Below are 13,957 nucleotides of genomic sequence, written 5' to 3'. Positions count from 1 at the left end.
ACTCTCTCCGCCAGCACGGTGCTTTTCCAAAGATTCTCTCGGGCCCGGCTAATATGTAACCCAGCCGATCCCAGTCTTACATGCCACCCCAATCTCTGAGTGGAGAGAGACTGCAGGAGTTCCAGGCCCTCACCCAAGTTTGGTTTCCTTGGGGTGAAGGTCAGCGGAGACTGTGGTATCTATAGGACAGAGTTCCCCAAACTTGAGTCTCCAGCTGTTTCTGAACTACAATTCCCATCATCCCTAGCCAGCATGTCAGGGATGATGGGAACCGTAGTCCAAAAACAGCTGGAGACCCAAGTTTGGGAAATCCTGCTTTTGGAGCATGTGGTGTCTTTATGATTGTTATTTTATTTGCACATATATGGAACCTGAGCATAGGATGGGAACAGGCTTGTTTTTGCTGAGATTTCCATTCCACCTTAAGGAATAGACGTGTGGAATTGTTGCATGTCACATGTCTGTTTACATTCCAGCACAGTATGCTGGGAACTTCTGTTGTGTATAGCTTTTGCTTTTCCCGTTCTCCATGAGACGACATGAGAGAGAGACAAGATGTTTCTTTGTCCTGATTTAGGATTAATAAATCTGTAGTTGTAGTATGCTTCCACAAGCCTCACGCCTATTCTCTGTGCGCAGTTCTCTCTGCTGATAGCGTGCCCTGGCCTTGAAGCCCGGGTCGCTGATTTACGTCGGAGCTGGGGGTCAATGGAAGATGATGGCACAGCTGGGGCTTGCCAGCTGGCCTCCCGAAACTCTACATGTCAACAGTTTTCTCCTGCTCTGGATGGTAGGACTTGAACCAACGGCTTCAATTTGCAAGAAAGGAGATTCCGACAGAACATCAGGAACAACTTTCCCACATCAAGAACTATTTGACTGTGGAACGGAAGGTTGTGGACTCTCCTTCCTTGGAGGTTTCCAAGCAGAGCTGGGATGGCCACCTGTCATGGATGCTTTAGCTGAGATTCCTGCATTGCAGGGGTTGTTCTAGATGACCCTTGGGGTCCCTTCCAACAATTACAATGCTATGATTCTGTGATGGAGGGGCTCACAACACTGAGCCCTCTCCAACAGATCTTGCTTCTCCATTAGCCTCAGCTTTGGATCCAGTACAGAGCAAGCAACCCATTTATAGGATGCTGAGGAGCAGAGGAAAAGCCCAGGGCTTGCAACGCATCCCGGGAATCTGAGCTACCATTTAAAAACAGCAGAGCGAGTTTCTAGCCCTGAGGGCGGCAATGATATTCTTTACAGAGCGGAGACCAGAAGCCAGAGGGTGGCCAAGTCAGATTTCTCAGGGAGCGCTGAGCATCTGTGCCCTGCAATGACTCCTCGCCCCACCTGTGCCAGCCAAAACCACAGGAGTTATGCAGCACGGCTTCTCAAAACGTTGCAGAACAAATGAAAGCAGGCACTTGCCCAGTCCACGGCGCCGTCACAGTTGGTGTCCACCTTCATGAAAATCACGTCAATGTCTTCATCAGAAACGTCCCCCATGATCTTCTTCATGGCGCATCGGAATTCTTCCATGTCCAGACCTGAAAGGCAGGAAAGCAACTGTGTAATTAATTTAATTGTAGTAGTAGTAGTAGTAGTAGTAATAATAATAATAATAATAATAATAATAATAATAATAATAATAATAATAAATTTATTTATATCCCGCCCTCCCCAGCCGAAGCCGGGCTCAGGGCGGCTAACAACAATAAAATAGTACAACATTGTAAATTAGTACAGCGGGTATAAGTCGGAAGTTTCTTTTCTTTGCTGATTCAAATAGTGGATGTCATTATGCCTTTATTCACACTTTCATTCTTCTTTCTCTTTGTTTTTTCTTTCTTCTGTTCTTTTCCGTTCTTTTCATTTTACAGTCATACCTCAGGTTACAGACGCTCCAGGTTGCGTTTTTTCGGGTTATGGACGCGCCAAAACCCGGAAGTACCGGAACGGGTTACTTCCGGGTTTCGGGTGTCACGCATGCGCAGAAGTGCTAAAACGCGCTTTGCACATAAGCGTGAATCGTAACCCGTGTGTGCGCAGACGCACCACTGCGGGTTGTAAACACTGCAGGTTGCGAAAATGCATCCCACACGGATCACGTTCGCAACCCAAGCGTCCACTGTATATTTATATTCTCTATAATCTTTATAACATAGTGAATGCTATTTTGTTGGTATTGTATGTATTTTAAGAATCTGTTTGTCTAATAAAAACTTCAATAAAACATGGTAAGAATGGCAAACCAAGATGATGGACTATGCCGAAATGGCACAATTAACTGGGAAGCTCAGAAATCAAGAAGACAGGAACTTTTTTAAAAAAAAAAAGATTGGGGAAAATTTATCCCTCCCCTTATGGTCTTGATTTATTGGCTACTTTTAAAATGAGGCTGCATTTTAAATTGAATTTTAACCTGTATTTTAAATTGTGCCGTTGGGGTGGCGACGAGATTGCACTGGCCTATCTATTCTGAATGTATTCTGAATGTTCTTATGTGATGCCAATAAAGGTTACTTGTCTTGACTTGAAACTGGTTTTTTTTCCCCTATCATGTTTTTTACTGTGATTTTATTGGTTCTTAGCAGCCCTGAGCCTGGCTCTGGCCGGGGAGGCTGGGGTATAAATAAAATATTATTATTATTATTATTATTATTATTATTATTATTATTATTATTATTTACGAGACCACTGCAAGCAGGTTAAAGCATGAGCAGGATTCTAACCACACTTGTAAAGTAACGGAAAGTACGGGTAATTTAGAAGGATAAAAGTTTGCATAAATATTGATATGCAGTTGTAAATATTAACATTAGGACCCATGAAAGTGATTGGTGCAGGGGGAATCAGGAGATTCAAAGCCCTCTCGATATTTGGATTTTGAACTGATGTTTGTAACATGTTTACATTTTTAAAAAATCTAATTAAAAAATCATTTAAATAATAATAATAAGAGCTCCCTTCCCCAGGCACAGAACGTTACTCTGCAACCAGAAGGGAGACCAAGAAACGGAGGATCCTGAGGGAAAAGCCCCCAGTGCTGGTAGGACAACTTGCCTACAGAAGGACCGGATCCTCAGCATCCCCGGGGGAAAGGACTCAGCCTGGAAGATTGGAGGGCGGCGGAATTTAATCCATCTTAGTGTTTCAACTTCTTGTAAGTTTTAAAGCACTGCTGTAAATCATTCTCAGGGTTTTTCTGTGTTGCCTTTTTGTAAATCGCTTTGAGGTGTTGGTGTATTATTATTATTAGTAGTAGTACTAGTAGTAGTATACATGTTATTACAGTGGTACTTCGGGTTAAGTACTTAATTTGTTCCGGAGGTCCGTTCTTAACCTGAAACTGTTCTTAACCTGAAGCAGCACTTTAGCTAATGGGGCCTCCTGCTGCGCTGCCGGAGCACAATTTCTGTTCTCATCCTGAAGCAAAGTTCTTAACCCGAGGTACTATTTCTGGGTTAGCGGAGTCTGTAACCTGAAGCGTATGTAACCTAAAGCGTATGTAACCCAAAGTACCACTGTATTTATTTTTTTATTTTATTTATTTATTTATTTATTATTTTCCAAAAGCCAAAGAAATACAAAAAATACAGAAGAAACAAGAAGTAAAAAAAGAAATAAAAATACAGAAATATAAAAAAAAATAACAGACCAAAGCAAACATTCCCCCCCCTTTCCCTCTTTTGAGATGTATGTAATGAATGAAAAAGAAAAATGAATATATATATTTTTTTTAAAAAAAAAATGCTGTGTGGGTTTGAAAGGAGCCCACGGAAAGTAGCCTCACCTCCTCCGCCATCGATGTCCGCCTCGCGGAACATGCGCTCCAGCTTCCGCAAGTGGTCATAGTTGATCTGGTCCTCCACCTGCTTGGTGCGAGACTCATCGTATAAGCCAGCAGCCTTCATCAGCTGCCTGTGGGATGAGCACACCGGGCCCAACTTGCTCAGGAGACCAGGAAGCCTGGGCTGGGAGGAAGGAAGGAAGACAGGGGGTCAGTCCGTCACTGAAAACACCAAAACACACCCTTGGAAGAAAGGGCCTGAGCTGCCCGCCATTTCCCTAAGTCATTGGTCCATTTCTTCACGTTTGGTGGGAATGCCCTTTCCTTAAAATTTTTTGGAAGTGAAATAAAAAAATTAAGGTTTTATATATATAATAAGGGACGCAGGTAGCGCTGTGGGTTAAACCACAGAGCCTAGGACTTGCCAATCAGAAGGTCGGCGGTTCGAATCCCCACAACGGGGTGAGCTCCCGTTGCTCGGTCCCTGCTCCTGCCAACTTAGCAGTTCGAAAGCACACCAGTGCAAGTAGATAAATAGGTACCGCTCCAGCGGGAAGGTAAATGGCGTTTCCGTGCGCTGCTCTGGTTCGCCAGAAGCGGCTTAGTCCTGCTGGCCACATGACCTGGAAGCTGTACGCCGGCTCCCTCGGCCAATAAAGCGAGATGAGCGCCGCAACCCCAGAGTCGGCCACGACTGGACCCAATGGTCAGGGGTCCCTTTACCTTTACCTATATATTATGAAAATGGCCAATATACACTAAACAAGCAGAAACTGCAACTGCCGTCATTCCCCCATCAGTCAGCATAATTGTTGTTGTTTAGTCGGTTAGTCGTGTCCGCCTCTTCGTGACCCCCTGGACCAGAGCACGCCAGGCCCTCCTGTCTTCCACTGCCTCCCACAGTTTGGTCAAACTCATGTTAGTAGCCTCGAGAACACTGTCCAACCATCTCTTCCTCTGTCGTCCCCTTCTCCTTGTGCCCTCCGTCTTTCCCAACATCAGGGTCTTTTCCAAGGAGTCTTCTCTTCTCATGAGATGGCTAAAGTCTTGTAGCCTCAGCTTCACAACCTGTCCTTCCAGGGCTGATTTCCTTCAGAATGGAGATGTTTGATCTTCTTGCAGTCCATGGGACTCTCAAGAGTCTCCTCCAGCACCACAATTCAAAAGCATCAATTCTACGGCGATCAGCCTTCTTTATGGTCCAGCTCTCACCATAATATATATGCTTTAGTAAAACAACCAGAGCATGAACAAGAAGTCTCTATAATGTATATCTTTCAGGGATTGTACAGATTCAAGAATGGTGCACGCTACATAGGAGAATATTTTGAGAATGAAAAACATGGCCAAGGCATCTTTTATTATCCAGATGGATACCGATATGATGGAGGGTGGGTGGAGGACCAAAGGCATGGAAATGGCTTTTACTAAAAGGTAAATGGAGACACATACGATGGAGAGTGGTTCAATCACTACAGGCATGGGCAAGGTACATATCTGTATCAGAGCCAAGAGCCACATTCACTCACAGTCAAATCTTCCAGGGTCCGTGCATTGGTGGTGGGCGAAAATGTGGATGGGGCTCTTGCATTTGCACAACAGGCCAAGTTCAAGCCAGTTCGGTTCCAGAGCTTTCTGCACACAAATCTCCATCTAGGTAAGTTAAGAGGCATCATCACAGTTCAAGGCCCCTTTGCAGCCAGGGGAAAGCACTGGCTGTAAACCAGAAGGTTGATGGTTCGAGCCCAACCAGGGACAGCTGTCGGCAAGATTCCTGAATTGCAGGGGGTTGGACTAGAGGACCCTGGTGGTCCCTTCCAACTCTACAGTTCTATGAAGCATGGCCAGAGAAGGCCTGGCAGAGGGGCCTCAGATATCCCAGATTACAGCTTGCTGTAAACCGCTTTGATAGATTTTCATGGCATACGTACATACGACTTTCGACAGATGCATAAATAAACAACAGTACATCTTCCCAACTCATACTTACTGGGGCGGGAGCTGGTGCCGGAGGAAGCTGCTGAGTGGCAGGGTCTTTCTCAAATTCGAGGCCTCCCCTAAAAATATTGGAAAGAAAGCAAAACCAATGAGGACTTTTAAGTATTTGAAAGACGAGGTCCCCACTCCTTTGGATGGATTCAAGGCTGTGGGCTTTCAGCCTCTCTGAGATTTAAGGAGTGGTCTTGAGTGTGTTCCTCGTGCTCTGCCTCAGTGCTTCCTTCTGTAAAATGGGTAATGGTCACTCAACCAGGAAGCTCACACTTAGCTAGGAGCTTTATGGCACGTAAACCGAGGTTATGGGCACAACGATGGAATGTCTAGGTGCACTTTTTAATAACAAGAATACAAAGCTGAAAATGAATTAACTGCAGCTAAAATATTATGTTCATTTTTTTTACATGGTCTAGTCCTTCCCCTGCCCACCCCCCTAATATTCTTAAGAGGATCTCTTCTCCAGTCTTCAGAAAGTAGCTGGTAGTGGGGAGGCAGAAAAAGGTCCCCCTTTCCTTCCATGCAGCAGTTTTAATCTGAACTCTTAGGCATAGTACTGCGCCCAGAGCTCAAAAACTGCTCGCGCGAATGAAATTCATTATTGCAAAACATGCCTAGGACAATGGGAATTTTGAGGGGAAGAGTTGCCAAATGACCTGAGAAAGGCCTCCTCCTGTGCCTTGAAGAACAGCTTAATCAACAGAAATCAGCGAGTGGGGCTTTTCCCAGCTTGCAAGAGAAGCACCAATCCATGTTTCATTATGATCCCATGGCAAATAACCCTCCTTAAAATTAACATGAGAGATTGGCACAGTTGCCTGTTAACAACAGCTGATCAAAACTGTTGTGAAAGGCACAGGAGCAGAAGCTGGGAAAGAAAGTTGGCAACCTGAGCTGCAAGGGGAGTCTCAAAGGGGAGACTGCCGGGAGGCTGGAGAGCAGGCAGATGGCAATGGGGACAGGGATGGTTTTCCCAGTAGTGATGTATGGAAGTGAGAGCTGGACCATCAAGAAGGCTGATCGCCGAAGAATGGATGCTTTTGAATTCTGGTGCTGGAGTAGACTCTTGAGAGTCCCATGGACTGCAAGAAGATCAAACCTCTCCATTCTGAAGGAAATCAGCCCTGAGTGCTCACTGGAAGGACAGATCCTGAAGCTGAGGCTCTAAGACTTTGGCCACCTCATGAGAAGAGAAGACTCCCTGGAAAAGACCCTGATGTTGGGAAAGATGGAGGGCGCAAGGAGAAGGGGACGGCAGAGGACGAGATGGTGGGACAGTGTCCTCGAAGCTACCAGCATGAGTTTGACCAAACTGCGGGAGGCACTGGAAGACAGGAGTGCCTGGCATGTTCTGGTCCAGGGGGTCACGAAGAGTCGGACACGATTACATGACTAAACAACATGCCAAGCAGAGGCAGGTATGCCAAGCAGCGAAAGCAAGGCCTGGAGTAGCTCGTTGCTGCTCCACAGAAGATGGGCGAGAGGTAAAGGTACAGGTAAAGATACCCCTGACCGTTAGGTCCAGTCGTGGCCGACGCTGGGGTTGCGGCGCTCATCTCTCTTTATTAGGCAAGGGAGCCGGCGTACAGCTTCCAGGTCATGTGGCCAGCATGACTAAGCCGCTTCTGGTAAACCAGAGCAGTGCACATTTACCTTCCCGCCGGAGTGGTACCTATTTATCTACTTGCACTTTGATGTGCTCTCGAACTGCTAGGTTGGCAAGAGCAGGGACTGAGCAATGGGAGCTCACCCCGTCGCGGAGATTCGAACCGCCAACCTCCTGATCAGCAAGTCCTAGGCTCAGTGGTTTAACCCACAGCGCCAGCAGCAAAAAGAAGGCAGAAGCAGATGCTTGAAAACGAAGAACCTTTAAAAGCATTTGTGTGCACAAGCTTGCATCAACTGGAGCAAGAAGTGGTACCTTTCCGTTCAGCTCCGGACGTTCAAGATGCTACAGCCGCAATCTGTGCAGATCTGCAAAATTCTGGGATATGCTTATGGGTGGCCAGCAATTAATCTGAAACTGATTTTTTTTCTAACGGCGTTCACTACTGCCCACAGAGACGTAGGATCGCCAGCACGAGGCACCACTTGCCGCTCTGGCCAGTAAAACTGTTTTCTGCCAGGGATCTGAAAAGCCGGTAAACTCCAGGTTCCGTCCCCCCCTCCCAGGCCCCGCCCCTGAGATCCACCTGCCCCTCCTTTGGGCATTCCAGGCAGGCTGCAATCCCCAAGGGCAAGCAGCTTGGATGGGGCCAAAGCTCAGCAGGCAAACAGCAGCTCTGCATGGGAAAAGAGGGGGCTCCGTCCCTGGAACCGCGGATCAGGGAGCCTGAAACTATTGGGTTCTTGCTGGAAAGAGGAGCGGGCAAAGCCAGGCTCTGTAGACTCCATATACAAGCACCGCTTCCTATGCCAGCTCACTGCATCCCCAGTTTCTTGCCTGCAATCCCTCGCCCTGCTCCTTTTAAACATAGAACTGTAGAGTTGGAAGGGACCCCGAGGGTCATCTAGTCCCACCCCACCCCAAATGCAGGCATCTTTTGCCCAGCATGGGGCGCGAACTCATGACCTTCAGAGCAAGTGTCTCCAGCGAATGAGCTATCCCAGTCTACATGTTGTTGTTTAGTCGTGTCCGACTCTTCGTGACCCCTGGACCAGAGCACACCAGGCACTCCTGTCTTCCACTGCCTCCCACAGTTTGGTCAAACTCTTGCTGGTAGCTTTGAGAACACTGTCCCACCATCTCGTCCTCTGTCGTCCCCTTCTCCTTGTGTCCTCCATCTTTCCCAAAATCAGGGTCTTTCCCAGGGAGTCTTCTCTTCTCATTGGGTGGCCAAAGTCTGGGAGCCTCAGCTTCAGGATCTGTCCTTCCAGTGAGCACTCAGGGCTGATTTCCTTCAGAATGGAGAGGTTTGATCTTCTTGCAGTCCATGGGACTCTCAAGAGTCTCCTCCAGCACCATAATTCAACATACAAAGAGCATTCGCTGGATCATGCCAATGGTCTGCTCCCATCTGTTGATCAAAGGCCCCTCCCAATCTCTGAGCATCTGCTGGATCAGGCCAGCGGCCCGTCTACTCCAGCGTCCTATTCTCACAGAGACCAACCAAGAGGACCCAAAGGGAAACCTCCCCCAGCAGGATCTGAACACAAGAGAAACTCTCCTCTCCTGTGGTTTCCAGCAATGGGGATCCAGAAGCATTGCTGCCTCCAGCCGAGGAGGGAAGAAAACAGCTTTCACGGCAAGTAGCCATTGATAGCCCTTTCCTCTGTGAATTGGTCTAATCCTGATCAAGGCTAGTGGCCCTCACTACCTCCTGTGGGAGTTCCACAATTTAACTATCTGCTGCATAAATAAATACAGTGGTACCTCAGTTTTTGAATGTAATCCCATTCCGGAAGACCGTTCGACTTCAGAAACATTCAAAAACCGAGGTGCAAAGGGCAGTCTGCTAATTCAGTCATGAAAATTGTGAAAAACAACAGATACACGCAGTGGAAGCCGTTCAACTTCCAAGGCGCGTTCGAAAACGGAAGCATGTACTCCCAGGTTTCCGGCGTTCGAAAACCAAAATGTTCGGCAACGGAGATGTCAGAAAAGCGAGGTACCACTGTACAGTCATACCTTGGGTTACAGACGCTTCAGGTTGCGTGTTTTCCGGTTACGGATGCGCCAAAAGACGGAAGTACCGGAATGGGTTTTGGTGCTTTGCACATGTGCAGAAGCACCAAATCGCAACCCGCCTGTGTGCAGACGCAGTGCTGCGGGTTGCGGATGCTGCAGGTTGTGAACGTGCCTCCTGCACGGATCACGTTTGCAACTCGAGTGTCCACTGTACTTTATTTTATGTGTCCTGTCCACTCACTCAACAAAACATACACACACACAATCCTGCTCCTCCCCATGTGTGAGCAACCCAGGCCCTCCATAAATCTGGGGGTAACTCCAGAACAGACTTGGGGGGCACAGAAGGAGGAGGAGGAGGGAGTCTCATTGCATAAGCGGTGATAGGACGCTTACTTAGCACAGCAATGAAAATAAACCACTCTCTCTTTAAGCCATAGGCTGCATCCTGTTCCGTGGGCAGGGCTGTTTTCCAAAGGGGCCTGACAAAATGTCAGGCTACATGGACCTCCGAGTGCACTCAGCAAAGTCTTTGATGGGCAGACGTTCAACAGGTGAAGCATTGCACAGCTTGGAAGTGCAGCAGATGGGAGAAGCTGCACCTGTTGGTTTCTTTGGCTTGCCATTGACAGCCCTCTCCTCCCTGTGGTGGGTGGGGGCTAACTTGTTAAATCTTTATTTCTTATCTAAATTTAAATTTAAATCTAAATCTTTAAGGATTCATAACCTTGTTTTTATCCTGCTATATACTGCTTTGATGGCCGCAGGCTGTGAAGCGGTTTATAAATTTGTAAAACAAATTATAAATAAATAGTTGCTTTCCAGGGAATCTATGTCATCTAGGATGTGCTTGCTGCTCAGGGTCCAATGTTCACCTGGCTCTTGTGGGACTGCAACTGTGATAGGAATTTTATGGTCTTAGATATATGGTAATGTTCATAAGTGTACCAACCAAGCACGTACATAGATCAGCACAGGAAGACCGACCTGGAACCATTTTGATTCCTAAACTGAGCCAATGTTTTCTCTGCAAGGTCAAAGTGGGAAACCTCCCCATTGTCTCTTTCCTCACAAATCCTGTCTTAAGGGCACATTTAAGATATGAATAGGGTGAAGACTGGCCAGGCTCTCCAGGCAATCCAATCAAGTAACCTGCCAGACAGGAGATAAACAATGACAGGAGAAAAACAACATTCAAATTTCTGTTTTAAGACCGCCTTTTCTGTGATATAGGTGTGATGTATCTGAGGGGTGGTCTTAGGTTACACCCCTTCTGTGATGTATGTATGATGTTTCTGAGGGTGGTCTTGATGTACAGGGTGGGAATTTCAAAAGTCTTTATAAGGCCATGCGTGCCATTTTTCTGGGTTCCTCCTCTCTCCTGCGTGTGAGGGGAGCACCCTGTTGCAACAGATCAATAAAGATCAGGCTTACTAGCTGCTTTGCTTCTCAATATTCTCTGGTTGGCCTCTGTTATTCTCTCCTACCAATAGGGAACCTATGTAAGGACTCTATATGGGCTCTTGGATACCCCATAAGGGAAAGGGGGCAGATTTTTGTTTACAACACAACTCTCATAAGTACAGCTGTGTCAGCTTGGGACTGATGAGAGTTGCACTCAGGCAACATCTGGAGGGCACCAGGTTGGCAGACGGTTGGCTGAACGCACAGGATGCGACAACCTTGCAAAGGTAAAGCAGGTCAGAGTCTCAGTTCTGCCTGACACACACACTCAAGATGCTGCCTTCAATCAATCATGTAAGGTAGCCAAGATGGCGCTCTCCAAATGCTGTTGGAACTACAACTCCCAGAACCCCCAACTATTGGCTGGGCTAGCTGGGGCTGATGGGAGCTGGAGTTCAACAATGTTGTTGTTGTTTAGTCGTTCAGTCGTGTCCGCCTCTTTGTGACCCCCTGGACCAGAGCACGCCAGGCACTCCTGTCTTTCACTGACTCCCGCAGTTTGGTCACTCATGTTTGTAGCTTCTAGAACACTGTCCAACCATCTCGTCCTCTGTCGTCCCCTTCTCCTTGTGCCCTCCATCTTTCCCAACATCAGGGTCTTTTCCAGGGAGTCTTCTCTTCTCAGGAGGTGGCCAAAGTCTTGGAGCCTCAGCTTCAGGATCTGTCCTTCCAGTGAGCACTCAGAGCTGATTTCCTTCAGAATGGAGAGGTTTGATCTTCTTGCAGTCCATGGGACTCTCAAGAGTCTCCTCCAGCACCATAATTCAAAAGCATCAATTCTTCGGCGATCAGCCTTCTTTATGGTCCAGCTCTCGCTTCCATACATCACTACTGGGAAAACCACGGCTTTTACAAAAGATGAACTACTTATGAAAGCTGTTTTAAGAGATGCCATGCTACAGCCAGAATTTTGCAGGCTCTGTTTTGCAGGATGCTGCCTTCCTGTCACCTGTGGTCAGACTCAAAGGGTGCATTGAGGAGCCATTGCTGCTGAGAGAGTTGAGGCATCAGCTGTCATGACACACATGTGCTTTCGCATATCATGTCTGTGCCCAGCATGCGTGGCCCATCAAGCCCACTGTATCACCTGGTCTGACTGGCAGCAGCACCCTCTGCAAGGGAATCCCAGGAAGACCAGAGACTCTTTGGGTGGGTCGTTCCCACGTTTAGGAAATTGCTAAGTTACCTGAAGGAGCAAATGCATAGCTTAGAGGTACTCCTGGAAACAGCTTTGTTGCTAGAGGCCCAAGTTTCCTCTCTGACTAGGACTGCCTTTTATCAGCTTTGTTTGGTTCGCCAACTATGGCCGTTCCCAGACAGGCATAGCTTGATCACTGAAGTCCATGCATTGGTAACCTCAAGGCTAGACTACTGTAATGTGCTCACCGTGGGGCTGCCCTTGGGCCTGGTTTGGAAGCTCCAGCTGGCGCAGAAGTGAGAACTTCTGGTCAGAAACATGTGGCACCATTGTTAAAGCAGCTGCCCTGACTGCCCATCGACTACCAAGCCAGGTTCACAGAATGATAGTATCATAGAATTGTAGAACTGGAAGGAACCGCAAGAGTCATTTAGTCCAAGTCCTTGCAAGGCAGGAATCTCAGCTAAAGCATCAATGGCAGATAGCCATCCAACCTCTGCTTAAAAGTCTCCAAGGAAGGAGATTTCACAGCCTCCCGAGGGAGACCACTCCACTGTCAAACAGCTCTGATTGCCAGAAAGTTTTTTTCTGTATTTCTAGCTGGAATCTCCTTTCCTGCAATTTGAAGCCATGGGTTCGAGTCCTACCTTCCAGAGCAGGAGAAAGCAAGCATGCTCCCTCTTCCATGTGACAATCCTTGAGATATTTGAAGATGGCTATCATATCTCCTCTTTTCCAGGCGGGTGGTGCTGTGGTGTAAACCACTGAGCCTAGGGCTTGCCGATCGGAAGGTCGGTGGTTCGAATGCCCGCGACGGGGTGAGCTCCCGTTGCTCGGTCCCTGCTCCTGCCAACCTAGCAGTTTGAAAGCACGTCAAAGTGCAAGTAGATAAATAGGTACCGCTCCGGCGGGAAGATAAACGGTGTTTCCGTGCGCTGCTCTGGTTCGCCAGAAGCGGCTTAGTCATGCTGGCCACATGACCCAGAAGCTGTACGCCGGCTTCCTCGGCCTATAGAATGAGATGAGCGTGCAACCCCAGAGTCGTCCGCAACTGGACCTAGTGGTCAAGGGTACCTTTAATCATATCTCCACTTTCCCAGGCTAAACATACCCAGCTCCTTCAACGGCTCCTCACAAGGCTTGGTTTCCAGACCCTTGGTCATCTTGGCTGCCCTCTTCTGCACACCTTCCAGCTTGTCAATACCCGTCTTAATTTATAAAGCCCTGAATAATTTAGATGCAGAGTACCTCAGGGATTGCCCGAGCCATTCTATCCCAGCTCGATCAGGGAGAGAGGGCAGGTAAACAGGGAGTGACTATAATACACAGGGACACCTTATTATCTACCAGTGAGCTTCAGAGAGGATAACAAACAAGCAGCAGAGAGGACCCTGCCTGCAAAGAGCCTACAATCCACATTTAGGACTGCCACCAGCCAGCCAGGTCTAGTGGGTGGGGAGGCTTCCTAAGCACAGAGCACATTCTCCATGCACACATAGGCAGGCGTTGGAAGGGGAAGGGAGAGCCTTTCAACAAACACATAAGCATATTCTGATTTAATGTGAATTTGCATTTCTGCTTGGTGCACAGGTAGGAAGTTGGGAGCAGACAGACACATTAAGGGAATGATCCGGTGGCCCTGCCCCAACACTCACCAGCTCACGGAGGGGTGGACGCTGAGTTTCCGGGGTGTGCTCAGCAGGGAACTTGTGGGCCTCTCCGTGCTGCTGTCTTCATACTTATTGCCCTCCATCTTCAGCAAAGAGTTCAGCAGTCCTCTTGCTTAGTATCCAACCTCTGCAGGACTCTGCAATCAACTTGCAAGGATTCAGCCGCTTGAGTGCCAATAAACTCAACTGTGATGTCACGCTTCAGAATGATTACCTCATTTCACTGAACTTCAGGAAGAGACAGCTGGGGCCTAGAATTCTCTCTGCTAAGCTTGCACTTA

At 47.8% G+C, this 13,957-nt stretch overlaps 1 protein-coding gene and 1 long non-coding RNA gene across 5 annotated transcripts in view; one reads left to right on the top strand and one right to left on the bottom strand.

The window, feature by feature from the left end:
- The window catches only part of EFCAB8 (EF-hand calcium binding domain 8), a 56,649-nt gene extending 42,848 nt beyond the window's left edge, over window positions 1-13,801 (bottom strand). For 3 of the 4 annotated variants that reach the window (XR_014549157.1, XM_083618371.1, XM_083618372.1), the window contains exons 1-4: window positions 13,662-13,801; window positions 5,775-5,841; window positions 3,788-3,968; window positions 1,423-1,541 (exon numbers count right to left, since the gene is read on the bottom strand). Coding sequence is in view for 3 of the 4 variants with exons in the window: in XM_083618371.1 (XP_083474497.1) it covers window positions 1,423-1,541; window positions 3,788-3,968; window positions 5,775-5,841; window positions 13,662-13,759 (465 nt within the window). In the remaining variant the exon portion in view is untranslated. Of the gene's footprint in view, window positions 1-1,422; window positions 1,542-3,787; window positions 3,969-5,774; window positions 5,842-7,697; window positions 7,925-13,661 lie in introns of those variants that run through there. The other variant, XM_083618373.1, reaches the window with a different exon arrangement.
- LOC310764897 lies at window positions 1,439-13,721 on the top strand. Its single transcript, XR_014549333.1, has 3 exons — window positions 1,439-1,564; window positions 2,970-3,157; window positions 13,597-13,721. It is a non-coding gene; the product is annotated as an uncharacterized lncRNA (long non-coding RNA).
- Window positions 13,802-13,957: the final 156 nt, after the last annotated feature.

This window comes from Podarcis filfolensis (genome assembly GCF_964270895.1).
Source record: "Podarcis filfolensis genome assembly, chromosome: 6".
NCBI classification, from domain to species: Eukaryota; Metazoa; Chordata; class Lepidosauria; order Squamata; family Lacertidae; genus Podarcis; species Podarcis filfolensis.
The sequence above is the reverse complement of the archived record's forward strand: the minus strand, read 5'-3'. Positions and strand labels throughout refer to the sequence as shown.